This window comes from Exophiala bonariae (genome assembly GCF_035927105.1).
Source record: "Exophiala bonariae strain CCFEE 5792 chromosome Unknown scaffold_12, whole genome shotgun sequence".
Taxonomy (NCBI): domain Eukaryota; kingdom Fungi; phylum Ascomycota; class Eurotiomycetes; order Chaetothyriales; family Herpotrichiellaceae; genus Exophiala; species Exophiala bonariae.
The window spans coordinates 823,079-849,174 of record NW_027042487.1 but is presented as its reverse complement, the minus strand read 5'-3'; the positions used below and the strand labels follow the sequence as shown (position 1 = coordinate 849,174).

Sequence of the window (26,096 nt, the reverse complement as noted above, 5' to 3'; positions counted from 1 at the left end):
CACCCCCAAAGGGACAAAGGACCACAGAGCCTGAGTAGATCCATGCGATGTAAAGGTCGCAATAATCGTTCAAGCTCCCGAGGGGTTAGAAAAAAGTTGTTGTTCGTAAATGCAACGAGATCTCCAAACCCCTACTTTGTTCCCTGTGGTCTTTGATTCGAATAGTCCCTGAACAGTCCTTGCATATGGACGTTGGTGACCTTGATCCCTCTTCGGACCTTTTTCTTCTTCTTCTCGACCTTTGGTCCTATATCTGTCCGAGCTGGTGCACCCGTCGACTTGTAGTTCATTTTGGTCAATTGGGTTATCGTATCCTCCACTGTGGGAAGCGGGATTTGAGCCCAGATATCCTTGAAATCTTGATCTAATGGAGCAATCAGCGTCGGGTCATCTGCCCAAACCATTCTTGGGTGATTGTCCTTTTTGTTCCTTGTGACCAGAAGCTTGTGGTCACTCTCCAATTTGTCAATCGTCTCCTCAACGTTTGGCCACCCATCTTTCAACTCCCGTACTTGAATACCCATTGCAGTTTCTTGACTCTGTAGGTATCGCATAAGATCGTCTGCCGAAGAGATATTGTGTAGAGGTTTGAAGGTGTAGCTATCAGTGACGGCATCAAAGATAACCTTGGGATTGACGTTCAAGAGTGTTTTCAAGAGCTTCACAGCTTGTTCGTCGTTGCGTTTATGCGCCGGTAGGACAAATGCTATGAGCTCTTGAGATGGGATCGGAGCGGGAAATTTCTCCTTCAAACGATCTGTGGCATACACAACATTGGTGCGGGCGTCGCTCCCTGCCGCAGAGAGTCCTGTACTGTAGATTGCAGACATGGTGTCAATGGGACGAGACCTGCCTCAAAGTGCCGAATGAATGACCTGTTGCAGATCAAGGTGAGTGCTCTGCCTGGCACAGAATAGCACTCTCCTGCGAGTCAAGGTCAACATCTTTGCTCAAACCTGTAGGAAGCATGACTGGTCATACTTTTACAGTATTGGGGCTCTTCTGTCCTGGTCGACAGTAGGGTGGATATGCGTAGGTCGGTGTTGAGAGTGCCTAATAAAAGGATCTCTTCCGCAAACGGAGGGTGCGATCAGGTCATTGCGCGAAGAAGGGTACTTCTACTTCGATGGCAAGGTTGGGCCTTGTTGAGGATGATAGCGCTTTGGAATAGAATTGCCGCGAGCGTAGGCACGAGTACGGAGATGACAAAGGCATAAACAATACCTGGGTTGGAAGCGAATGAAGAGGACAAAGAGTCGAGGTGAGAGACATGGAGGCAAGGCTGAATGATGCGTCAGGCAAACGGCGCCAAGATTTGCCAAGATTCGGCTGAGGCGAACTACAGGAAGGAAGTCACGTCTCTCTGCTGTCACGGACATGTTCGTTCCTGCCTGCAGTGCCCGCAGTTTGTTTGGTTCCTCTCCACCAAAGAACTGATCACTGACCAGACACCAGCAACTAACCACCCGAACTCGACGATCACTTTTCTTTCAATCTCGACTGGCATCACTATCTATCCTTCGCTCAGTGTCTAGTGCGCCATGTTGAGCTTGCATTACAAGTTCACCGTTTCTCCTCTCGGGCGCATCTTGTCTTGAGCGCGCCAAACTCTCAATCCCTTCTGGCATTCAACTTGTTGTCACTCCTCCGTCACCTAGTTGCGTTCTCTTTAGACATCAACCATGGCTGCTCCGGCCTTGGATGTTCGTGTCATATCCACCTTCACTGCGGTGCCCGAGGCCTCTATCACCTCACTACTGAACAGTCCAACAACAGAGTTGGTTCAAGCACTCTTACATGGCATCGAGACTAGAGCGAAAGAGTATGAACAGAATAAATCGCAAAAAGTAAAACTTGAAGTCGAATTGGAGACTGTCGTCAGGACGAACGAATCCAAAACAAAAGTCTTGCAAAACTCAAGAGACAAAGCCCTTGCCGAGTCATCAAAACTACGCGTCGAATTACAGACTTCTGGTATGCTCAACCCTGCCTTGATTCTATGTTATACTCTTCTAACCTAAATCTTAGAAAATGCTCGGTCGCGACTGGAGACAGACCTGGAGCAATATCGCTCTGCGACTGTCAATGAAACCTCCGAAACCAATACTTTGAAGGCCCGCATCAGTTCGCTTGAGTCTGCCAACCGTGATACTCTTGCTCTTCTTGAGTCAAAGACAACCTCCTTCGAGAACTTGTCTCAGGAACTCTCCGCTCAGCATCAGAAGGGTGTTGAGCTTCGCAAGCAAATCACCGCGCTTGAACAATCTACCCAGGCGGCCAACTCTACCGTAGCCTCCGCCAAATTCAAAGAGCAGAGTCTACAACAAGAGGTTGAGATGCTGAAGAAAAACAACGAGTGGCTGGAGAATGAACGCAAGATCAAGGCCGATGAACACACTGCTTTCCGGAAGGAAAAGAATGCTCGTATCTCAGAACTCTCCAGGTCGAACGAGCAGTACATTTCCGAAATTGAAACTTTGAGACGATCAGAGACTTCCTTGAAGAATCGTCTCGAAGACCAGGCGACAAAATACGAGGACCTGTTGGAAGAGAAGCAGAAATTGCAAGAGGAACATATTTCATCCGAAGATGCTTTCAGGAGGGAGGTGGAAACCACCAAACGCCTTGCCGACTTACAACAAGCGACAGCTGAAACAGCCAAAGAACGAGTCAAAGAGCTCTTGGTTGCTCTTGATGAAGCCCGTGCCGATGCTGCCGACGAAATAGGTGCCATTCGTGCGGAGAGCGAGACCGAGCACGCTGATAAAGTCGCCGCTGAAGAGAGGGTGGCTGAGCTTGAAAGTGCACTCGAACAATTGAGAACAGAACTTGAAGACAGTCGCGCTCGACCAAGCACCCCACAACGTCCTACCAATGGTGTTGGTTTCTCTACGCCTCTTCGACCTGGAACTCCCAGCGGTGTCTTCTCGCCGCACTCCATCTCGAGACCAAAAGCTCAAATGACAATGACCCAATTGTTCAGCGAGTACAAGAAGTTGGAAAGCGAACTGGCCTCTGAGAAGCGTGCTAGTGAACAACTTCGAAGTAATCTCGATTCGATGGTTGAAGAACTTGAGAACAACAAGCCTGAGATAGAGGAATTGCGGATGGATCACGACCGTCTACAGACCGAGATCATCGAAATGTCAACGATTGTTGATCAGGCGAACAGTGCTCGTGAGAGTTCTGCCAAAGAGCTAAGAGCGGTACAAGGAAACCTCGAAAGCAGATCCAAAGAGGTTCAAGTGCTGGCTCAGCAACTTCGTGACTTGGGCACCCAAATTCGGTTCTTGCTTATTGAACAACATATCAAGGAGCACGGTGGCAGTATGACACGCGAGGATTTTGACCAACTCGAAGCCCAGGCTAATCAAGCAATGACGGAGGATATGGCAAATCTCTCGGAAACCCAGCAGGTCATCAACCAGCGCCTGATAGTCTTCAAAAACATCACCGAACTTCAACGGCAAAATGAGGATCAACTGAAGACCATCCGCAATCTGGTCATCGAGCTTGAAAGCAACGAAGCCAAAGAGAAGGAGTTACAAAATCATGCCTTGCAACAAGAATTGGAAGAGGCTCGTCAAAACATTGCCACCTATAAGGATGAGCTCAAGTCTCAGATGGCACAAAGTAAGAGTTTTGCGAAGGAGCGCGACATGCTACGGAATATGCTCGTTAGACGAGGACATCTTCCTGGAGGCGTTCAACCAACGGATTTCTCAAAATCTCTGCCGATTCCAGCAGCCGAATCGCCTGCTGCATCTGTGACTGGGGAGTCGGATTACGCCAAACTGCTCAAAGACGTGCAACATCACTTTGATTCTTTTAGACAGGAGTCGTCAGCAGACCGAACCACACTCAAGACTCAAGTTGATGAGCTCAGTCGGAAGAACTCCCAGCTACAGACCGAAATCAGCCGGACTGTTGGTCAATTGACTGCTGCCAATCAACGTTATGAGATGCTTCAAGCGAATTACAATTCGCTCAAAACCGAAAACGGCGAAATTCAGAAGAGATCATGGTCTGCCATGGAAAATGCTACCAAGCAAGAGCTTAAGACTCAGCAAGTGGCCGAGGAACTCGTAGAAGCTCGTGGGCTTCTCGATAGTTTGCGTCGTGACTCTGCGAATCTGAAGGCGGAGAAGGATCTTTGGAAGAGTGTCGAACGCAGACTTATTGAAGACAATGAATCTTTACGCACCGAGCGTGGCCGACTCGACTCGTTGAATGCTAGCCTTCAGACCATGATCAATGAGCGAGAACAAACCGAGGCTGAAAGTCGACGAAGATTGCAATCGCAGACAGAAGCCCTCGAGACTGAGCTGCAATCAGTCAAGCGACAGCTAAACCAGGAGCTTGAGGAGAGCAAGAAGCTATCACTTCGACGTGAGTATGAGCACGATCAAAGCCAGAAGCGGATAGATGATCTCGTAACAAGTTTGGGGTCAACGAAGGAGGAACTGGCCTCAGCCAAGACTTCTCGTGACCACCTCCAAGCCCGGGTGGATGAGATGACAGTGGAGCTTCGCTCAGCCGAGGAAAGACTTGAAGTGTTCACACGCCCTGCGGAGCCATCAGTCGACGTCAACGCTACTGATGAGGCTTCCCTTACAAAACAACAAGAGTTGGAGGTCGAGATTTCAGAACTCAAACGTGATCTTGAGCTTAAGATTTCAGAGCTTGAACGAGCCAACGAACAGGTCGAGGTATACAAAAGCATCAGCCAATCAAGTGAAGAACGGTTACAAGAGCTGGGCGACACAAATGAGCAATATCGTGAGGAAACTGAAGCAGCTCTCGCCGAAAAAGACGCCAAAATCAAGGACCTCGAGCAACGCGCTGAAGATATCTCCAGCGAACTCAGCACGACAAATTCCGAGCTCTCGCGGCTACGTGACGAGCAGGCAGAAGCAGGCCGAAAATTGGATGAACAAAAATCCATTTTTGAGGCTGATATTGAGCGCTTGAAGGAGGAGGCCGTGAAAAGTGCCGAACAGGCCCAATTTAACCTCGAAGCCTCGAAAATTCAAGCACAAATCGCTACAGAAGCTCAACAAAATTACGAAAATGAGCTTGTCAAGCATGCTGAGGCTGCTAAGACCGTGCAAATCGTTCGAGAAGAAGCCAATCAATTGAAACTACAGATGGTAGACCTCAAGACTCAAGCCGAGACAGCCAAAGCCAATCTCGAACAGAAATCAAGCAGCTGGGACGAAATGAAGGATCGCTTCGAGCGAGAAGCTGCTGACCTGAAGAAACGCCGGGAAGAAGTGGCAAAACAAAACAACCTCCTGCACAATCAACTCGAAAGTGTCACACAACAAATAAGTGCTCTTCAACGTGATCGTGCCGCCCTAGCAGAAGGCCAAGACAGCGAGCCTTCTGGTCCATCGACAGCCGAATTGGACAAGCTACAGGAGGTCATCACTTATCTTCGTCGTGAAAAAGATATCGTGGATATGCAATATCAGCTCTCGACTCAAGAAGCCAAGAGGTTACGACAACAATTGGACTTTACTCAATCTCAGCTTGATGAAACCCGCCTCAAGTTAGACCAACAACGACGCATCGAGGCTGACGCAGAGCGCAATGCTTTGAGCCATAATCAGTTGATGGATACTCTGAATGAGCTCAACCTCTTCAGAGAAAGTAGCGTCACTCTCCGTGCTGAGGCCAAGAGATCTGCTCAGGTTCTCGCAGAAAAGTCTACCCGAGTTGAAGAGCTTGAAGGTCAACTACAGACTTTGAATGCTCGAGTAGCGGAACTCGAAAATCTAGTCGAGTTACGAGAGGGCGAATTGAAACTGAGTCAGGAAGACCGGGACCATTGGCAACAACGAACTCAGAACATTTTGTCGAAGTATGATCGAGTTGACCCAGCAGATCTGGAGGCTCTAAAGGAAAACATCAGCACTCTCGAGACCGAACGTGACGAGGCACGCAACGAGCTGAGTACTGCTGCTACAGAATTGGATCAAGCTAAAGCCGAGTTGCAAACACAAATCGATGGACAACAAGCAGCGATCAAAGAGTCTAACGCGGACTTGAGATCGCGGTTAAGCACTCAGTTCAAAGAGGTCGTCCAGAAGAATAAGGCCGCCCTCAACGAGGTCAAAGCTCAACTCGACGCTGCAGTAGCCGAGAAAGACTCTCTCCAGACTGAACTTGACTCTACCAAAGAGCAATTGGAATCGTCTCAAGCACAGGCTGCGGCAGTACCGCAAGCTCAGGTCAATGGCGATCATGGAAATGCACCGAATGAAGCCTTGAACGAGCGTATTGCTGAGCTGGAGGCGAAGGTCACTGAGCTTGAGACCGCTTTAGCGGCGAAAGAGAAAGAACTCGACGAATTTCAATCAACGCAGGAGGAGAAATTCAAGTCACGCGTTGCTGCAATGGAGAAGGTGCTTAATGGGCGTCTGAAGGAAGTCAAGCAGGACGCCCAAGCATCTAAGGCTGCGGCCCTCGAAGAACTAGCAACTAGACTCAATGCCGAACATGAGCAAGAGCTTCAAGCTGCCAGAACTCAGGCAAATGCAACAGCACCTGAATCTGCAACTCCCACAGATAAAGCCAATCAAGCTTCTGCACCGGAATCACAACAACCTGCAGACGACATCACCCAGCCTGAAAGCCCTGCCATAAAAATCGAAAGCCTCCCTAACGAGGTATTGAGTGCGGGAGTGACCAAACCACAGTTATTGTACTTGGCTAAATCGAACCCAATGATGAAGGAACTTGTTAGCAATACCATTGCAAAACGAGTTGACCTAGAGAAGCAAGCTTTACAAAAAAAGTTTGAAGAAGAAAGGGCGATGGCCAAGGAGAATGGCCAAGTATCTGAGCAGCCTAACGATCTAGAAGAGAAACTGCAGGCTCAGATAGAGGCAATCATCCAGGAGGAAGAGGCTAAATTTAGCCAAGAAAAAGAGAACTTGGTGAAACAACATCAAGATGTCCTGGCTCGAGAGAAACAGTCCTTGGTCATAAAACACCAAGAAGAACTCAGCTCCCAGCAGCTTCAATTTGATGAGGACTCACAAAAGAAAATCGCAGAGCAAATTAAGAATGCCGAACAGCTCTGGGAGAAGCGAGGCGCAGTTAAGCTCAATATGGCTCAGAGAAGCGCGCAACTTGCTAATGCCAAGATCGAGGTTGTGAAGAAGGCCGCTGAGGAGACACCCACCAAGCCAGTGAGTGAGGTCTGGGAGATCGCGAAAGATGCGAAACCAGCTCCAGCACAGCCAAAACCTGCTACGCCCTTACCAACGGCACCTGCAGTACCAAGCTCTGCGCCGGCGCCAGCGGCTGTGGCCACCCCTGCCGTCCAGCAACCACCTGTTCAGGCCGAGTCAAAGACGGAAACGGCCGTTGCCCCTCAGCCGCAACCTTCGAGTGTTGATGGTGTGGGAGAACCCAAGGCCACAGCTGCAGCAGCCCAGGATAAACCTCTTCAACAAATCCACCCTGTGGAATCTATGAAGCCTCAGCAAACGCAGGCACCTAATGCATTGCAACAATTGCAGTCAGGCATCCCTCGTGGAGGAGCATCTCGCGGACGTGCAGGGAGTGGCATACCTCGAGGTCGAGGAGGCGCACCCAGAGGTGGACGTGGAGGAAATCAGGGCGGGAATGCCCAACAGGCAAATCGAGGTGGGCACGCACCGGGAAGTCCGAATCGAGGAGGGCTTAATCCACAAGCTGCGCAATTCAACCCTGGAGGAGGAAACAAGAGAGCCCGAGATGATGGTGCATCAGAGGATGCCAGTCAAGGCAAGAGACTTCGAGGAGAAGCAGGCTCGACTTGAGCGGCACTGAATTTCTTATGTCAATGGGTGGTATTATGGAGGAAATCGATTCGAGAATAGCATGGCGAGGAGTTTGTTTTTCAGATTTGCACGCTTTTCAACATTTGGGGGAAACCAAAAAGGGGCTCGAGCTGAAAACGGTTATGTTCGAGTCGAAATGCATAATGGTAGATTAGCGTATGTATCAACACAGCAATCAGATGAACACTTGCTCTGTCAGAGAGCACGTCGGCTTCTTCGACCTAGATTCTATTTATGGTACTTCGATCCCATGTAGCATGTGATGCTCAAGCTCTTCGCTGAGTATTCGCCGTGAGCCTCCTGCTACATACAGAAAGCAATACTCAGCGTGGATTGACTCGTGCTGAAGCACACCGTGTGAAATATACACTTGTGCGGCAATGCTCTTCTCATGAGGCCTGTCGTCCAAACCGAGAAAATGGAGGAGCAGGCGATGTCACCGAGCTTGGGGGAGGACATGGCCTTTGTTTAGATAGACATGCGGAGCCGGCGACCAAGGGCTCCAACATCGAGCAAGCTACCATCTAGCTGACACTCGCATTTGCATTCGAACCAGGGAACTGAGGATCATTTCTTCTTCGCCAAACTCGCCATCCGCGCATTCGTCCGGTAGATCATGACGGTACCTTCGCGCTCCTTATCCATAGCTCGCAAGCGCATGGTCTCAATCAACTCCACTGCATCCTCGTCGCCATTCCCATCGTTGCCACCCTCTCCACCACCACCACCAATGCCCGTTTGCCGCTGCCTTCGCCGCTGCCGACGAACATCACCATTGCCCAAAACAACCGACCAATCCTCCACATCCGACTCGACCGTCACGCCCGCACAGATCTTCGAATGCGCACCGACCGTCACACCCCGCTGCACCGTGACGTTGGGCTCGAGGATCACGGCGTCGCACACGGTCGCGCCCGCGTTCACGTGGCTGCCTGCCGACATGTAGACAGATTTCCCGATGAGGGTCTTGACGGGATCGGATTCGTCATTGTCTTCTTGGCCATTGTCGTCACCGCTGGACGTTCCGGGTTTGGCGTCTGTGGGATTTGTCGAGGATGATGTCGCCGGGCCCATGGCAGTCGCTGGCACGGGACCGCCGACAATACATTTCTCCGAGATGATGCAGCGGTCCGAGATTATCAGCGGGCCGTGGATCGCGACGAGCTGTGCGCGCGCGTGAACCAGGTTGTGCTCGCCCAGCGTTATCGCGTGCGTGCCGCGCACGTAGGCGCCTGAGTCGAGGTGTGTTGAGGGTGGGAGTGTTACTGGGGGTTTTGAGGTTGATGTTGTGGTGGTGGTCGTTGTCGTTGAGTGGCTTGTCATTTGGGAATTTCTCTCTTACTGAGGGTTTTTTGTTGAAGAATTTTAGATTGCTGAGTCGGTCAGATAATTCAAAGTGCTCTAGTGGGAATACTGAGGACGTTGCTGGCTTCATGGGAATATCAAGAAGGGGTTGAAGTTCAAGGCAGAATTAGAGATGTTTCGATGTTCGATGATTGATGATTGCCGGAAACGGGCAAGCGTGTTGATGGCCACTTGATCTTGACGCGTCTGATTGGTTCACTTGAGACGTTCTTCAAGCTGTTCTTTGCATCAATTCACTTGAGACCAAGACCGTTCACGCAAAGGTCGACGTCCTTACATAAATTTCAAGTAACGAAGACGCAGACGCGATGTCATATTACGACGTGGATGCTATCCTGACGGACTCGCAGAAACTACCATGTACATTTGAACTCGACGTGCCTGGACTGGGCTATCTTGATGGGAATCCAGGCCAGACGGTAAGTAGTCCATGAGTCAGACCAGGAAACACGTCTTATCTCCTTTACCAAAGGCAACAGGCAGCGAAGTTCTCCAGCTGATGTTCTTGGGTCATCCTATCACAGATCAAAGCTGGCACAAAAATCGACCTACCTATGTGGCTGGGCATTCTACTCGCGGTGTCTAGTGGGTAAGTGGCATATCTTTACTTCAGTGCAGATTCGGTGTCATCGACACCAATACTGTGCATTATCGATTGGAGGAATCCGCAGACTGAGATCTCCCATCACCGCGATAGGAACACACCCGGGGCGAATCCACTGGTATCGTTGGATTTTCCAGCGCCGCTGCAGCAACGCGTCATCAATGCTCTGAAGGCCGATCCCAAGACAGTGGATCTACGAGGTCAGGCACCGCATTTTTACGCCCTCGGGGCTCGGATCATGGATCTGTTCGAGGATCAAGATGTATTGGACACGCTGGTTGATGTACGTTTGTGCCATGACAAGCAATCCAGATGCGCTGACTCACGTGGGCAGACATTCAAACAACGAGCGGCTTGCATTGCGGATCACGCTCATAACCCTCGGGGTGCATTGGGCGATGGTGCGGATTTCATGCGTGGCCTGGATGAAAGTGAGCGGATGCTGTTCAGAGCTGCCCATGAGGGGCCCAAGGCCGTGAAGGCGTGGACAGTGGAATTGAAGAAGGATACATAATGCAAGAAGTGGCACCTTATAGATCTCCCAGTGGGGTATGGATTGCTGATTAGCGTGGAGTTTCGGGCTATGGTTTGATCAGATGAGTTATGAGGGTTCATGCAATTTTCATTGTACTGCATTATTGTATCAGTGGGATCAATATAGGGCGACCGATCACTGGGAAGTGGATACCAGGCCAAGGTGAGCGTGATGTATGCAAAAGTGTTCGTTAAGGCTAAACGCTGCGAAAAGTACAACCAAAAATCGAAATACGTGCACTGGACAAGTCTTAGCCAATACCACCGGCCGCCTCCTTGACTTTGCCTTGCTCCGGAGGCTCGTCCACAAATTGAGGTGGAGCGACTTCATCCTGTAGGAAGCCAGGCGTGCTCTCTCCTATGCCCATCTCCTGCTCAAACATCATGTCTTCTCCAAGTGCTTCCAGCTCCGCATCCAATTCCGCCTCATCGACATCTTCAGGAACATCATATGCTCGGCTGATGCTCTCGTTGATCTCATTCCCGATCTCCATCAGATCCGCCATCTCGTCCTGCATCTGTTCGATCTTGTCGATGTTGATCTTTCCGTACTGCTGCTTGAGAGCTTTATTGGTGGTCTTCATGGCATCGACCGTCGTCATAACGTTCTTCAGATTATCTTGCATCATCCCGGCCTGCTCCATGTTCCAAGACTGTTGCTGTAGTTGGTCGCGTTGTGACTCGTACATCTTGCGACGTTGTAGGACTTTCAACGCTTTCTGCTTGATGGCTTGTTTGCCCGGCCCATCGCGCATTTTGGCCAGTTTTGCCTGATAGGTGGATAGCTCGGCGTTGATTTTGGCCAATTTCACGTCGATCGAATCGACTCGTGTATCTACCTGGATGTGTTGTTAGTAAGTCAAACGAGGACGATTTCAGAGGCGGCTCACATTGGATATGGCACTGTTTAGAGTGGGTTTGGGAGCAGTGCTCTTTGAGCCAAAGAGGCGATTCATGTTGGAAGATATTTAGAGGGATAACACCTCAGTCCAAGAAAAGTGTCCCAGAATTATCTGAAGTGGTGCTTTTCAAGATCGTGCATGGGAGAGAGCAAGAGCGGAAATGAAGGTGGCCTGCGCCCGCTGTTGATATCATCCCCCACTGGCACGATTCTCGCCCCGATGTTTATCCGAGGCAGTCCACAGCCTTGCTCAGCCTTGCTCAGGCTTAAGTTTCTCGCGGAATTTTAAATAACTATGAATGTTGTTCTTTGAGGTCTGAAGATGTCCATTTCGTCTCTACAACAGGGGCTAGATCATACATTTGCAACGGGTAGCTATGGGCTTCGATAAATATCAAGCCAAATACTCAGTCCTAAGAAATTCAAACCTCCTGAGGACTACTGTCGGTAAGAGGATACAGGGAGGTACTCAAATACCAAGGACGTCGATAACAGAACCTGTGGCGCTTTAGATCAGGTGCGGTCTATTGGATCTCCTGTTCTATCTTGGCTCCTAAGAGACTCTGGCGATACTAGTAGGTGACCACTTCGTCTCGTAGTAAAAGTGCGGCAGCAGGGGATGTTAGAAACTCTACACAGTCTTGAACTGCCCACCTAAGTACTGAGTAAAGTGCTTTCCAAAACGAACAGGTCGGTCGGCGGGGGATTCATTCCTCGGTTAAAAACTCAAAAGGACATATTCTCACTTCGGTCACTTTCCACCATGCTGAAATCCATGGTTGTATGATGACACGTTTTCGGCATGGGGAAAGCGGATGGAGCACAAAACATGGAGATCGGCGTGGAAGCGTGGCGGTGATGATGCCATTTTCCATGCTAAAATGTATTCAGTCTAGGCTCGGAGGGATTGAAAAGGGGCGGTTGTTTACGGAGGCCAGGGCCTGGGGGTTCAGCCTAAGTCCTCCACACTTCTACTTCGAAGTTCGAACTCGTGCTCTGCTGGTGGGCTTTGATCAATCACAGAGAAAGCTGGACGGGCGCACAACAGGCAACAAATGTTGCCCGTACCTTAAATAGCTCTTGTGATATGTGACGGGGTTTCACTGTCTGCCTAATAATAAAAATGGTGTTCAGTATTGAGTCAATGGGATAACTCATGTCCTGTGGATGAGATCTAGTCACCTGTGCTACTATCCGTGGAACCAGCGGTGCCAATAATGCCCTTGCCAGCGCATCGCTCATGTGCCAACTTGAAGTGGCAGTCCGGGGACAGGTCTTGGACCCCTCGGGCGTGTGCACGGGGCGTTAGGCGTGGTTGTAGGCATGGTCGGTGGAAGCGGTTAGGCCCTTGAGCAACTCGTCGTGCGGTTTCTGGCGTCTGAACAGCTCGTTACCTCGTTCTTCGTACTCAATTCGGGAGGAACACTAGTACTACGGAGTACCGAGTCCCCAAGCCTGCGTCCAACAACACCTTCTTTTCTGTATTTCCTACACAATTCAATCATCACGGCGTGGTACAACAAACCTGCGCCTGTTCAATACTAGTTACTACCTTTCCAATTTTCTTCCCTCAATCTTGGTGTCGTTGCAGCCTGAGCCTGACCTTTCATTGTCTTCCTCAACCTCGCAACTTCGATTCAGTCACTCCTTCCAACTTGGTGAGTTGATTGTCCTCCACTTTGTCCACCTGCGCATCACTTCACGCGAGTCCGTCTTTTCTCTCTGGTCGGATGTCAATGCCACATCCATCAGATTCAATCAATTCTCTTTGTCTTTGCGAGTGTGTCTACCCTTCCCAGCGACGAAGCGCATTGAATCTTGACCAATGTGATGAAAACACCATTTATCGCCTGCCGCTTGGATTGTTTGAATCCCCCACGATAGCTGACAAAGCTAACATATATCTTTAACAGCGGTGCGAAGCCCGTCTATGTCTTGTTCAATCATCATCCCACTAGTCACGATTTCCCACGGCCTGCTGAGATTATCTCAACGCCCTCCCGATCTGTACGATTTCTAAGACATTCCCCACAAAGCCTTATCAACTTGGCCGCGCGAACGCATCCCGCACACAATGTTTTGGCGTTTTGGAGGATACTCCAATATATCATCGATTGATACCTTACTCGACAAACCTAATGTCAAGCTCGAAGACTTGCTGGAAGAGTCCGACCTCATTCAAGAACTCAAATCCCACCATACCAAACTGATAGAGTATCTCCGCGACGAAACAAACCTTCACACTCTGCTTCATTATGTGATAAAGCCTGGGGCACAGCCCCAAAATGACGGATTGGATCAAGACGAAAAGGGCAAAGGTCCTGCAGTTGATGATGAAGATGAAGATGTCGAAAGAGAATTCGATGAAGAACAAGAGAAGGCGGAGAAGAAGCGGCTGAAATATGCTTTTGTCGCTTGCGAGATCCTCTCTTGCGAGACTTGGTCGATCACAGAATCTTTAATGTCCAACACACCCTACTTGACCGAGTTCTGGGATTTCTTACGCGGTCCTGCTCCTTTGGATCCGCTCCAGGCAGGTTACTTCACAAAAGTCAACGAGACATTATTGGAAAAGAAAACAGAAGAGATGTTAGACTTCTTCAAGTCACTCCCGAATATTGTTCCCGCCATCTTACAGCATGTTGACTGCCCTATGGTTATGGATTTGTTGTTGAAAATCATTAGCCTAGAGAAGTCGGATGGGGGAATGGGAATTGTTGATTGGCTTCACGGTCAGGAGTTGATTCCAAGATTGCTGTCCAACCTGGCACCAGAGTGCAATTCATCTACTCAGACCTCGGCCGGTGACTTTCTCAAGGCCATTATTACTATATCTGCGAATGCCGCTCAAAATGAGCAGTCCTGCATCGGCCCGAATTCCTTGACTCGCCAACTGGTATCACAGCAATGCGTCGAACAGCTGATCTCTTTCATGCTGCAGGGCGGTAATCCACTTACTGTGGGAGTCGGCATTGTTATCGAAGTCATCCGAAAAAACAACTCCGACTATGATCCAGACCAAGGCCATAACCCAGACTCACCTCCTACCAATCACGACCCTATTTACCTTGGAACCCTGCTGAGGCTGTTTGCCCAGCATGTTCCTGACTTCATGAGTCTCATTCTGAGCTCAAAACACACTGTCACTAAGGGTGAAGAAACTAGTGTAGTTGAACGAGGCCGACTCAAGTCTGCTTGGGGAACCCAAATCGAGCCCCTGGGTTTTGACCGGTTCAAGACCTGTGAGCTGATGGCAGAATTGCTCCATTGCAGTAATATGGGATTACTTAACGAGAGAGGAAGCGAAGAATTCATCAAAGAACGAGACCTTGAGCGTGAACGATTACGAGCCACAGGTGCTTTCCTATCTCCCAAACAATCTGAAGATTCAACTGTGGATATATCTGTCAGCTCTTCTCGATTTGAAACTACGTTCAGCCCTTCGGCATCGGCATCCGCTGAAGAACTTCGGATCGTCAACAACGTCGAAGAGGATGGCTTCGAGAAGGTGGCTGTTTCTGAAGCATCAGATGCCCCAACCAACACTTTAGCATCTCAACAAGACCTAGTCGATGAACCGTTGTCACCACAACAGCCCCAAAGTCATCTGACACCACCTGGAAATCTGGATGAAACTGTTCGCCGCCTCAGCCTGGACAGTCCGGAAGACACTGACATGACTTCATCTCCCAATGAACCAGATTCGATTGGCTCGCCTTCTAGTGACAAGTCCAGTCCACCCAGCATCAAGAACGAAAAGCCTGCGCCATTGTTTTCCAAGAATTCCGACCCAAATAAGACACCGACCGCCAGTAGTCCAGAACCTCCCCACAGCCCCAGTATTACCAAGGATAGTGCATCTGTCTCTGAAACTGTTCAGACGAGCCAACCCGAAGGAGAATCGTTACAAACAACAAATGACGATACAACAGAAGTCATACAACCAAGCAGTACTGACTTTAATGAAGCACCAGTTGTTGGAGATTACCTCAAGATCATGTTTGTTGAGAATCGGGTTGTCCCAACGATCTTGGTAAGTAATCTGAACTCAATTCCATATCAATACTAATTTTCCATACAGAGCTTCTTTTTCCGCTTCCCTTGGAACAACTTCTTACACAATGTCGTCTATGACGTTGTTCAACAGGTCTTCAATGGTTCAATGGACCGTGGCCATAACCGCTTCCTTGCCTTTGATCTTTTCGAAACAGGTCGCATTACTGATGAAATCATTGAAGGCCAGAGACGAAGTGATGAAGCTCAACAGTCCAAGAATATGCGTCTCGGTTATATGGGTCATCTCACATTAGTTGCAGAAGAGGTCGTCAAGTTTGGCGAGCGACACGCAAGAGAAGTACTATCCCCAGTTGTGCAGGACTACATTTATTCTCGTGACTGGGAAGAATACGTGACCAAAACCTTGGCCGAAACCAGAGAGAGGGACAATGCAATCCTAGGTGGATTCAGACCCGATAACGGCCTCGGCCCTAGACAAGCTGTCCTAAATGCCGTGAGCGCTGGGCAAGGCTTTGGTGGCTCAAGTACAGGCTTGGCCGGCGTTGGCTTGGGTGGTGGCCAGCATGGTCTAGACAGCATAGATCTTTCGAACAACGGAAGTGCCACTAGTGCCGGTTACAACTCTGGCGGTTCACTATCCAGTGGGTTTGGAAGCTCTTCGGATGATGAAGACGAGGACATGGATGATGCAGAGGATGAGGAACACGGCAGGATCGCCTCCCAGCCTTCTGCTGCACCTACTGGTCTTGCATCAGAAAATGTGAGTGCGACCAGTACCTATCGACGCTTTTTTGTTTTTTAGGCTAATAATCTTGGAAAACAGTCTGATCAACCAGTACCATTACTGCCTCCACCACCGGCACCACTGAACATCGAGCCCTCACGTGCTCGTAGGAGACTAGCGGATCGCTTAGCGAGACGAAAACAGCAAGATGCAGAAAATGAGCTGGCAGCCACCGAGTTTGATTCCCAGGCTGACGACCCATTCGCTGCCTTGGGAAATGGTGATGATCAGGATGCCGGAGATCCGTTTTCATTGGATGAAGAAGAACAGGACATTACCACGTTTGGTAGAAGAAGCAACGCTAATACTTCGGACCAAAACAGTGGAGACCATCACAGCTTCTCGGTCAGTCGAGGTTTGACCAGTCTATTCTCTGCCAGTCCCGAGCGCAACCGATCCTCCGACGATTTTGAGGGCTCATTGGATGAGTCATCATCTGAAGGGTCTGGATCGGACATTGATGCCGACCATCCTCCTCTTGAAGCGAGAACCAGTCTTGAACGTCGTCCACTAGATGTGGACGATGATGAGGAAATGGGTGAGATGGTGGCTCCAACCGAAGATAGCAGCAACAGTTCGGATGAAGAAGTCTTGAGCCCTATGGAGAAAGAGAAATTGGGACGTGGTTTCGGGATGAACGACGCTGATGAGCAGGCTTCAGAGTTTGCTGGACAAGCTGATCATGATGACGACGATGACGATAGCGACCAATTGGTGGAGATTGCAATGCCGGCGAACTCGAAGAGGAGATCAAGAGGTTGATTCGAGGAACGTCGATGATTGAAGATCCCAGAACCCATCATCGAGTGAATCCTCGATATGGTTCTGGAGAGGGTCCCTTTTCCTACGTCAGCACACTATCCCAAATTATGAGATAAGGCTGAGAGGAAATGTTGATCGACCATTGACACAAACACACATGAACACGACACGAAACACAAACATTGTACAATTACCTCAATCTTTTTTTGATACCCCCAAAGGACAAAGGAACAAATGATCATCAAATTCAATTACTACTACAACTACACACAGCGGCGGTACGGCATGGTACGGCGTGGCACGGACGACAAACAGTGGATTTCGCATTCCAATTCTATCCTCTGTCCAACATTGAGTTTCAGAATCTGGACCACGGCAGACGAAGATCAAGGTCCAGATCTGAAATCCATTTTCTTAGGTGAGGAAGGGGATGGGTGACATGGTGGGTTTCAGGATTTGGGTACACAGGCAGCTCCTGGGGAAGGGATGGGTGGACGAGTTGATGGATTGAGATACGGTATGTCAAGTGGCGCTTGTGCATACGCACGTGTCCATTCTGTACTGCTAAAGGTACTTCAAGAGCTCCCTATCTGAGTGGGAGTTTGTTTCGGGACTCCGAAGGAGCCTGTGGGTCCGCTTTCACATGTGGGAACCAGCTACCCGTTCAGTTCGGGAGTTGATGGTAGGAAGCTCGGGTGGATGAAAGCTGGAAGTGCGACAAGATGCTACTCTCTTTTTATCGCTGCCGATGGGGATGAGCATGAGCATGAGTATGGCACGGTGTCCAAATGTACGATAGCGACGGTTATCTGAGATCAGGCTGGGTAGATATATACTTAGCACCTGGTTAGTTAGTCACGCAGTTGCGTTGGAGAATGAGAGATGAATGATACCAGAACATCCCTGTTCTTTTCGTAGTTCGAGCTAGAGTTGAAGTTAGTTGTGCGATGATTGATCTGTACGCGCTGCCTGCCTACAAGGGAGTCTAGGTTGTAGATGGATTAAATACTGTATCAACGCAATGGCGGAACTCTAACTACACTCTGGGTGTCGTATCTATGTCTATCATCTATATAGGCCATGCAGTGTCACAGGCACCAAATACTCGTAGCAGTCTCCATATGTCAGTGACTTGACTTCGCCCCTTCCATATCGAATCAGTGATATATATATGTATCGGGCTGTATCATCTAGCATTGTAGTGTGATCGAGAGCCTCTGGAGCCTTTCCACCCGGATCAGTCTCCCTCCTTTGCCCTGGGCTTGAGGCGGCCCCTCTGGACTGGACTGGCGAAGTTCTGTAGTCAATCATCGATGCCAATATCCCATATAATCTCGGTGCTTGCTTCTAGAGCCTGGCATTGTCTGCCATTTTGCCATATTGCTCCGAGAAGTGGCCGCCCCTTATCCCGTTCATTTGGTTGTTCGGCATAGGTCTCCACGGGGGCCTGGTTCGCATCGAGTCACCAAGTCGCCTGTTCTTGAGCGATTGCCACTCTGGCAGATTTTGGGCCAAAGAGAGTCTTTGGGAAATCTCCTTCCTCTCCTTGGGCTCTTCAACCCTCCAGCTCTGCAGGTCCACTCTCGGCACCGTTTTCGTCGATCTCCTCGCCCTTGAAGCCAGCCCCGGGGCCCTTGAGTTGATTTTTCAAGGTCGAATACCCTTGGCGCTTGCGCCACTCGCGGATACCACGGTCGACCTCGTCTCTTGAGACGCCGTCGCGCACCAGCCAGAACATCACCCCTAGCTCCTTCTCCACGTTACGGTTCCGTGTTTCGTCGTCGAAGAAGAGCATCTCTTCGTAGGGGATGGAGTCTGAGGGATCTCCTTTGCTGAATTTCGAGTGCAGATTTCGGAAATGTGTCGTCTTGCTGCCGGGGAAGATTTGCGGGGTGTCGAAGAAGGAGAGGGCGTTGCGAGGCTTGGAATTGTCGCTGGTATTTTCTGTCTGTGTGTCTGTCGTGTCTGCAGTGGATTTGGTCAGGGTAGGCACGTGCAGGCCGCGCAACATTTCCCTCGCCAGGTCTGGGGCGTGAGTCCGGCTGGCCAGCGACATTTTGATGCCTCGTTCCTTTGCACCCGCGAGAATACCGGGCACGTCGTCGTAGAAGGCGAATGATTCGCCCCAACGGTCGAGCATGGCCGTGTTGAATTGCCCCACTGGAGCTGCCGGTTTCACAGGACCGGTGACATGTGTGTCAACCCAAAAGGGCCATAAAGTGTAGTCTAAGTCGAAGACAAGAAGCGCGGGCACAGGCAGGCCATCGGTGAATGTGCTTGGGACTGCTGTTGAAGGTGGAGGAGGGAGGGAGCTTTTCTGCTTGTTCGACCTGGATCGTGGCATTGTGTTACTGAGTGACCGACAGTCGAGGAAGAAAAGGGAGGCGAGGTAGAGAGTTGACAGATAAGACGAACATAAATAAATATATCGTTGCGTGGCCTAGGTTGAATCTGCCTTGCTGCCTACCATAGACCCTAGACCCTCGACCATGCGCAGTCGAAGTTCTTTTTGGAGGCGACGATGACGCAGATTCAACGAAGCGATAAAGATGACTCACGTGCCGATAAGCAGTCAGATCGCCGCCATTCCTGTACCTACCACGGACTAGGTACTGGGTAATTAGGTAACTTCCAACCCGAGTCGTCCTCCATGGTAAAGAGTCGAAATTGCTGGGGAGTTGGTGTTCACTTCTTCGCCAACATGCTCGGCATTGACATCAATGGGTGTCCTGATTGCTTCTTTGTCACCTAATGAGATGCGCCTACCCGTATCCAGATCGCCAGGCCGGACCAAGATATACTCCGGGATTGTCATCGAATCCTGCGCATGTTTCTCTCGTATCGAGAGGGAATCACGTAGCAGTCCTTCCCTCTTAGAGCCAAGTCATGCCCAGGTCAAGAAGCACACAGCTGATACTCCAGGTAGCTACCTAAGTAGCCACGGTAGGGTTTATTAGGAGCCCATCTTATCTCGTCCGGCGGTACGTTCTTCCAACACAACATCCACGCAAAGCAGTATCTGGTAAATCCTATGGCCAATCAATATCGTGAGTGTGTCACCTACGCTTCGATCCCTTGTCAGCATATTTCTGGTCTAACTCCCTTGGGGCCATCTGAGATCCAATGCAAAACCTCGACTAATGATTGTGTGAATTTTCTGTGCCATGGGAAAGTCACTGGTCTTTGTCAACTATGAACGCCCTTCGCATTTTAGAGATCGTGCTCATCGTCGCATTGTTTCAACGCATACTGGAAAGTACTCCCGCGAGGCCAGTCTCTATTCGCCAAATCCCAAGAGTCCTGGCCTCGCACCTACATCTAGCTTCTCCTCTTCCCTCCCACGTATTCCTCAGGATCCTGTACAACCCATTCAGCGCCCAAATAGTCGTCATGGTTTGGTTGTCCGACAGAAGCGTCGATGCACGTTCGATTGGCGGTTCCGGGCATACCAACCTGGCAACATGAGTCCTCCACTGCAAGATACTCAGTGGGAGCCTTATTATCCTCCCATCATACCAAAAGCGCTCCAAACGACAGCTGAAAGAAAGCATGATGACGCTGTGCCAGTTAGGATTTTTGGCACTGCAAGGAGTTTTGCCCACCCTCCAAGTCCACAGTCTTTTCTCGGACAAGGTAGAGTTGATCCTTTTGCGAAGTATGCGGTCGATGAAGACCATTTCTATCTCCCTGAAATCATTGATCATGGTTAGTCACGGTCTTTGTTTTCGACACAATATCAGCGAGTCGAGCCCTGATAACATGTGTGTAGGAGTACATCACTTCTGGCCGATGATCGCTCCTAGCAAAGATTTAGGGCTGCAAACTGCGTGTCGAAGTTACCTTGAGGACATGGCGGAGTCGCCAATGGCATACTATGCATATCAGCTTTCTTTAACAGCGAACTTGGACTGGACGCATGATAACCATCCACGAAAAGAGATCTACAAGAAGCTACGCCTCAAGCACACCTATCACGCCATTCGGTTTGTTAGAGAGCATTTAGAGACGCTAGAAGGACCTCCTTCCGACCCGTTGATATTGGTTACCCTTATACTGGCCACAGTACCATATGGTGATATACTAAGTCGCTCAGCCCTGCCTGTTTCTCGATTTCGTTCACCACTTGCAGATGCACAAATACTGGATACTTATGGCTACATATCAAGTCATCCCTCGCACTGGGCTGCATTCTATAAACTAGTGGAAATGAAGGGTGGGCTCGGTGCCATAGAGGACAAAGCCACTGCAGGAATGTATCAACTGTAAGATGAATTCCGTCCATTTCTCAGTTCGAGTCGGAGATCGGAGACTAACCAATGTGGAAGGGGTGATCTCGTGAGGAGTTCAAGGGAAAGCACGCCACCAGGTTTTCCATACCATAGTCTTTTCGCAGACATTTCTCAGCTCGACCTTGGCAGTGATAGAGTCACCATTGACGGAGATTTAGCATCGTCCTTACTTGGCATCAATCACACGATATTCACCATCACATCCCTTCGTACGGCAATAAAAGCTGTGGCTCGAGCAACTACCACATTAGGGGACTACTACCGGAACAAGTCTCCTTCGACATTCTTACTTCTGCTCGAACTGAGAAATTGGGCTCAATGGCTATCACTGAGCCTACCAGTAGCAGCATCTATGCATTTCAACACCATCGGTAGGTCTGAAGGAGGATGGTGCTTGTTTGAGATTGTTCGTCTCGCCTTGCTTACCTATAATAACCTTGTCATTTATCCCCTTTCGCCCACGAACGAGGTGGGCATCAGGTTGGCTTTCAAATTGAGAACTGTCTTGGAAGCAAGTATCAACGAGTTCCCTGTTCTTTGGACCATGTACCCCAAATTCTTCCTTTGGACGCTCATCCTTGGAGGTATCAGTGATGCTGCGGAAACGGAAAGGCGATGGTACAAATCTCAATTCCACCGATTGGCGTTATCACCTGTGGTTTTTATGTTACATTGGCACGAGGTCGAGCGGTGCTGTATCTCGTATTTGTGGCAGAGCGATGTTTTGAATGTTGAAGCAATCAAGTTCTGGAACGAATGTACTAAGAATGACTTTAATGATAAGAGCGGCACAGCATCTGCGCCATGATATGAGCATGCTACAAATCTATAACTTTTGTGACCACTCCTGATTGGTGTCCACGTTGCCCATATGCATGCATGAAATGCTTAACATATTGCTTGAGAAATCATTAGCCTCGTCGATCATTTTCATGGTTGTCCCTTGAATGGTGCTGTCAAGCTCCGACTCTCTAGACTGAAGTCCTTGAATAAATATTTGTGAGCTTTATGAATATACGGCATAAATTAACAAGGCACGAACGGACAAGAATGATGGTTAAGGTTCTCGATAGATCATCTGATTCCGAACTTGGCTTTCTCCAGAGCCAGACAGAAGTCGAGAAAGTCGTGAACCGGAAGTGTCTGCTTCGAGATGATGAACCCAACAACTGGCCAAAAGCTGGGTTCTGTGAGAGGAGGTAGATTGGCGGTAGATGATCAATCACTCCCCGCCTGCCCCAATGGTCCAAACACCATTGTCAGACTCACAAATCCATCTCACATCTCACCCCCTCTATTTTCGATCATAATTATGTACGAGGTCGTGTTCCGAAGTACTTCGTATATTAATGCTCTTCCCAATAGAATGTCATCATACCCGAGTCTGACTCTCACCCCGTTTTCCCCGCCAGGCATGCCTGTACGGATCACCGAGCAACGATGCATAAATCCCGTAAGTTTCGGACCGTGCGGAAGCCGTCAATTTCCGAGAAATGCCTCATCCGTCGTCCACAAGGCTGATCGTGGTTTTTCTGGTCCTTTCTCGTCACAAATATAGCCATACATTTGATGGTCTCCTACTGTTTAGGTGGCCCCTGGGTACCCCCTTCATTAGTCTCTGGCTGTGCTTACGTACGTGGCTTCGGATCATTGGAAATCACAACTTCACGGCTAATAGATGCTTGTTTTTTATGCTGTGCGAACGAGTACATGGAGCCTGAAGAACCAGTAGTGATGGAGCTGATGCACTTCTAGTAAGCCTTGCGGCCGAGGGGCCTTGTGGGCTCACCTCAGTGTTTCGTAGGTTGCTAGATGGCTATGCTCCCTATTTGCCCCTTGTCGAGCGCCAATTGAACGTCTCTGGGGGTGTTCGGGCCTGAGATTGAGTAATCCATCGAATCACTGTGAAACCACTCCCAATATCTGAATATATGACACACACGCCCCTCTCCAACCAGTGAGTGGCTAACACGAGCGTAAGCTTTTTCTTTGCTGAGGCAAGCCAACATGTCATTACCGATAGATCTTACATTCCCGTAAGAGACAACCTGACTGCCGTTTGGACACACTTCATCGTTCTATCCGTAGTCATTTGCTCCGACTTCGATCCAGTGGCACTGGGACACCACAACACAACGAACGCAGGAATGAGGAGATGAACACGACACAGACAGAGAAATATATCAACGACCTACCAGACAGAACGCATCGCAGATCTGGGCTTTGCGGTCACGCCATCGCCATGTTGAGAAAGGCGTCGAACCTATACTGCTCGTTTCAGCTCCACATCCTCTACCCGGTTATCGATGCCACAGCCTGGACGGATAAACATCAACATCTCCGGCGAAGAAGGAAGAGGGCATTGAAGGCGAGGAGGAAGGCGCAGGAAGGCGAGAAGAAGAGGATTGCAGCCATGACTGCCAAGGGACTGCTGCCTCGCAAGGATGAGGCTTTCTTGAAAGAGATTGAGACTTGATCATTGAATGGGTGGATGTCAGATTGTGAAGCATCCAAGAATTTCGCGCTTGGCCTCGTGATGAATTCGAGACTGTGGAATGGGATGATTGATGGCTGCGACATGCTGATGGGACTGAGGGCCCTCATGCATGTCTTCTCGCTGGCCGAGGATATTGCAACACAGTACATGTACAGCGGTGTTCATGATGCCACGTTTGCTTCTGCGCTTTCCGTGGTTCATATACCGTGAAATCGAGTTTTCGAGGAACAACTTTGAGCATGGAAGCGAAAGATCAGTACACGTGATTGGGATAGCCTTTTTGGGGTACCAATACGAGCCAACTTTGGCACTTGGTTTTTCGAGCTGGAAACGCGAGCTGAATGTGAAGGCTGAGAATGGTGGTGTCGCATGACCTCGCTCCGTTTCGTGAAGACATGGAGGTGGCTTCATCGCCCATACATATAGATGTTATCTTCGAGGCAAGGCTCTCTGTTTCTCTGAAGTTTGCCATCTCGTTACCTATATCACTCTGTAGACCCGGTATCATACCCGCGTCCGTCCCTTGAAAACACCCATCCTTGGCGATTCGCATTCATCTGCCTTAGATGGAGCACGTAATGGCCAATGGCGAAGGCGCGGTTGACGCCGAACCTGGCGAAATCAAAAGCTGCACCATCAAGACCCTCCCCAGCGATAAGTGGGTTTCGGCGGCTGCGCGCGCCGTTGAGCACAACCCGGCCAACGCGCCAATGGTGCAAATGCTACACCAGGAAGTGGCAGGAGGCATTCTTTCCCCAAGCCACCTGACTTTACTGACGGGTAAGTACTGGGGGAGCGCCGGTGTTAGGCTCACCGTGAGCTTTCTCGACGGTCCACCTGCGGATCTCCGCGCGCGCATCGTGAGCCACATGAATGCCTGGAGGGTGTATGCAAATGTGGAATTTGTTGAAGAAGCCTCGGGCGGCCAGGTCCGAGTTGCGCGAAAAGTAGATGACGGCCACTGGTCCTACTTGGGAACGGATATCCTTTCTGTACCGAACAGCGAGCCGACGATGAATCTCGACTCGTTCACAATGGATACGCAAGACTCGGAAATCTATCGCGTGGTCCGGCATGAGACGGACCATACCCTGGGTTTCCCGCACGAACACACTGCCAGTGGTATCCTAAGTCGCATCAACCGCGAAAAGGCGATTACTTACTTCATGGCAACCGCGAAATGGACTGGGGAGATGGTGATTCAGCAGGTTCTTACGCCGCAGGATAATTCGGCCCTGATAGCTACAGCAGCACCTGATCCGCTGTCCATAATGTGCTATTTCCTCCCGGCGTCGATTATGGAGGATCACATCGCCGTGCGTGGCGGCAGCGATATTAATGTAACCGACCGCAAGTTCGCAAGTTCTGTGTACCCAAAATTCGCGGGTTGGCAGCTGTTGGACAACAATTCTGCGACTGTCAGCACCATCGTAGACGACACCAATCTCTACCAGTTGCACAACACTGGAAAAATCTGGCGTTACACAGGCCCCCCGCTGACCGGGTGGCAGGAATTGGACGACAATACCGCAACGACGAAGATCGTAGCCGCAAGAGGGAATCTCTATCAACTCCACAACACTGGGAAGCTTTGGAAGTATACCGGCGTCCCACACACGGGCTGGCAAATGCTGGATACCAACGCCGCCACAGTTGACCTTGCAGCAAGTGGCGATGACTTGTATCAGCTGCACAACTCGGGCCGCATCCGGAAGTATACAGGGGTACCTCTAACTGGATGGCAGGAGTTAGACAACAACGCCGCAACAAAGACGATTGTTGCTTCCGGCGGGAACCTTTACCAACTCCACAAGACGGGACTGATCTGGAAATACACCGGGGTGCCGTACACCGGGTGGCAGAAGCTAGACGAGAATGCAGCTACCGTCGAAATTGTCGCTAGAGGCGACGAGCTCTACCAACTCCACAACGCAGGAAAGATCTGGAAATACACCGGCATTCCTGTGACTGGCTGGCAGCTCCTAGACAATAACCCCGCGACTAAGGAAATAGCAGTAGGAGCAGGTGGGCTCTACCAAATCCACACGACTGGAGCAATTTGGAAGTATGTTGGCCCGCCGGTGGCAGGCTGGACGCAGCTCGACGGGAATGATGCTTCCACTCACATAGTGGCTGGGAATTGGCTCTATCAGCTACATAGAACTGGTCTCATCTGGCGACACATCGGGTAGACCTCTGCGGAATCTTCTCTCCCAGCTGGCTGTTACTGGGCACCGTGAAAGCAAAAATGCGACTTTGGGGATTCTGGTGGGGTTGTCGGCCCAGAACTCGAGACTCGCTTCAAGGCATCCATACATCAAACAGCTAAATGCTGTGAGGGTCAAGGCCTATTCCGTGCGAGGATGGCGTACTCGTAGGTCGAGGCAGGAATGACGAGGTGACCCAGGCTGTGAACAGCACCCTTGGCTGTACTAGTACTCCGTAGTTATCGATAACGAATTACGGTGGATCATATCATCAACTTCTATTGCCTTTTCTCAATGGTAGTTG

At 50.0% G+C, this 26,096-nt stretch overlaps 9 protein-coding genes across 9 annotated transcripts; 5 read left to right on the top strand and 4 right to left on the bottom strand.

Annotated features, from left to right (window-relative positions):
• Positions 1-131: 131 nt before the first annotated feature.
• On the bottom strand, positions 132-830 carry LTR84_002296 (uncharacterized protein; the record flags this gene model as incomplete). The annotated part of the gene is made up of 1 exon (XM_064845910.1): positions 132-830. The coding sequence occupies one exon, from the start codon at positions 828-830 to the stop codon at positions 132-134; it is 699 nt and encodes a 232-aa protein (XP_064706764.1).
• An 852-nt stretch (positions 831-1,682) lies between these two features.
• LTR84_002295 (uncharacterized protein) lies at positions 1,683-7,811 on the top strand (the record flags this gene model as incomplete). Its single annotated transcript, XM_064845909.1, has 2 exons — positions 1,683-1,974; positions 2,029-7,811. The coding sequence occupies 2 exons, from the start codon at positions 1,683-1,685 to the stop codon at positions 7,809-7,811; spliced, it is 6,075 nt and encodes a 2,024-aa protein (XP_064706763.1).
• A 588-nt stretch (positions 7,812-8,399) lies between these two features.
• Positions 8,400-9,155, bottom strand: LTR84_002294 (uncharacterized protein; the record flags this gene model as incomplete). Its single annotated transcript, XM_064845908.1, has 1 exon — positions 8,400-9,155. One exon carries the CDS (start codon positions 9,153-9,155, stop codon positions 8,400-8,402), a length of 756 nt encoding a protein of 251 aa, XP_064706762.1.
• Positions 9,156-9,505: 350 nt separating this feature from the next.
• Positions 9,506-10,315, top strand: LTR84_002293 (uncharacterized protein; the record flags this gene model as incomplete). The annotated part of the gene is made up of 3 exons (XM_064845907.1): positions 9,506-9,616; positions 9,722-9,786; positions 9,859-10,315. The coding sequence occupies 3 exons, from the start codon at positions 9,506-9,508 to the stop codon at positions 10,313-10,315; spliced, it is 633 nt and encodes a 210-aa protein (XP_064706761.1).
• A 271-nt stretch (positions 10,316-10,586) lies between these two features.
• Positions 10,587-11,291, bottom strand: LTR84_002292 (uncharacterized protein; the record flags this gene model as incomplete). Its single annotated transcript, XM_064845906.1, has 2 exons — positions 10,587-11,174; positions 11,226-11,291. The coding sequence occupies 2 exons, from the start codon at positions 11,289-11,291 to the stop codon at positions 10,587-10,589; spliced, it is 654 nt and encodes a 217-aa protein (XP_064706760.1).
• A 2,019-nt stretch (positions 11,292-13,310) lies between these two features.
• LTR84_002291 (uncharacterized protein) lies at positions 13,311-16,799 on the top strand (the record flags this gene model as incomplete). The annotated part of the gene is made up of 3 exons (XM_064845905.1): positions 13,311-15,269; positions 15,318-16,013; positions 16,077-16,799. 3 exons carry the CDS (start codon positions 13,311-13,313, stop codon positions 16,797-16,799), a joined length of 3,378 nt encoding a protein of 1,125 aa, XP_064706759.1.
• Positions 16,800-18,354: 1,555 nt separating this feature from the next.
• Positions 18,355-19,143, bottom strand: LTR84_002290 (uncharacterized protein; the record flags this gene model as incomplete). The annotated part of the gene is made up of 1 exon (XM_064845904.1): positions 18,355-19,143. The coding sequence occupies one exon, from the start codon at positions 19,141-19,143 to the stop codon at positions 18,355-18,357; it is 789 nt and encodes a 262-aa protein (XP_064706758.1).
• Positions 19,144-23,330: 4,187 nt separating this feature from the next.
• On the top strand, positions 23,331-23,564 carry LTR84_002289 (uncharacterized protein; the record flags this gene model as incomplete). The annotated part of the gene is made up of 1 exon (XM_064845903.1): positions 23,331-23,564. The coding sequence occupies one exon, from the start codon at positions 23,331-23,333 to the stop codon at positions 23,562-23,564; it is 234 nt and encodes a 77-aa protein (XP_064706757.1).
• Positions 23,565-24,163: 599 nt separating this feature from the next.
• On the top strand, positions 24,164-25,777 carry LTR84_002288 (uncharacterized protein; the record flags this gene model as incomplete). The annotated part of the gene is made up of 1 exon (XM_064845902.1): positions 24,164-25,777. One exon carries the CDS (start codon positions 24,164-24,166, stop codon positions 25,775-25,777), a length of 1,614 nt encoding a protein of 537 aa, XP_064706756.1.
• Between the last annotated feature and the right edge of the window lie 319 nt (positions 25,778-26,096).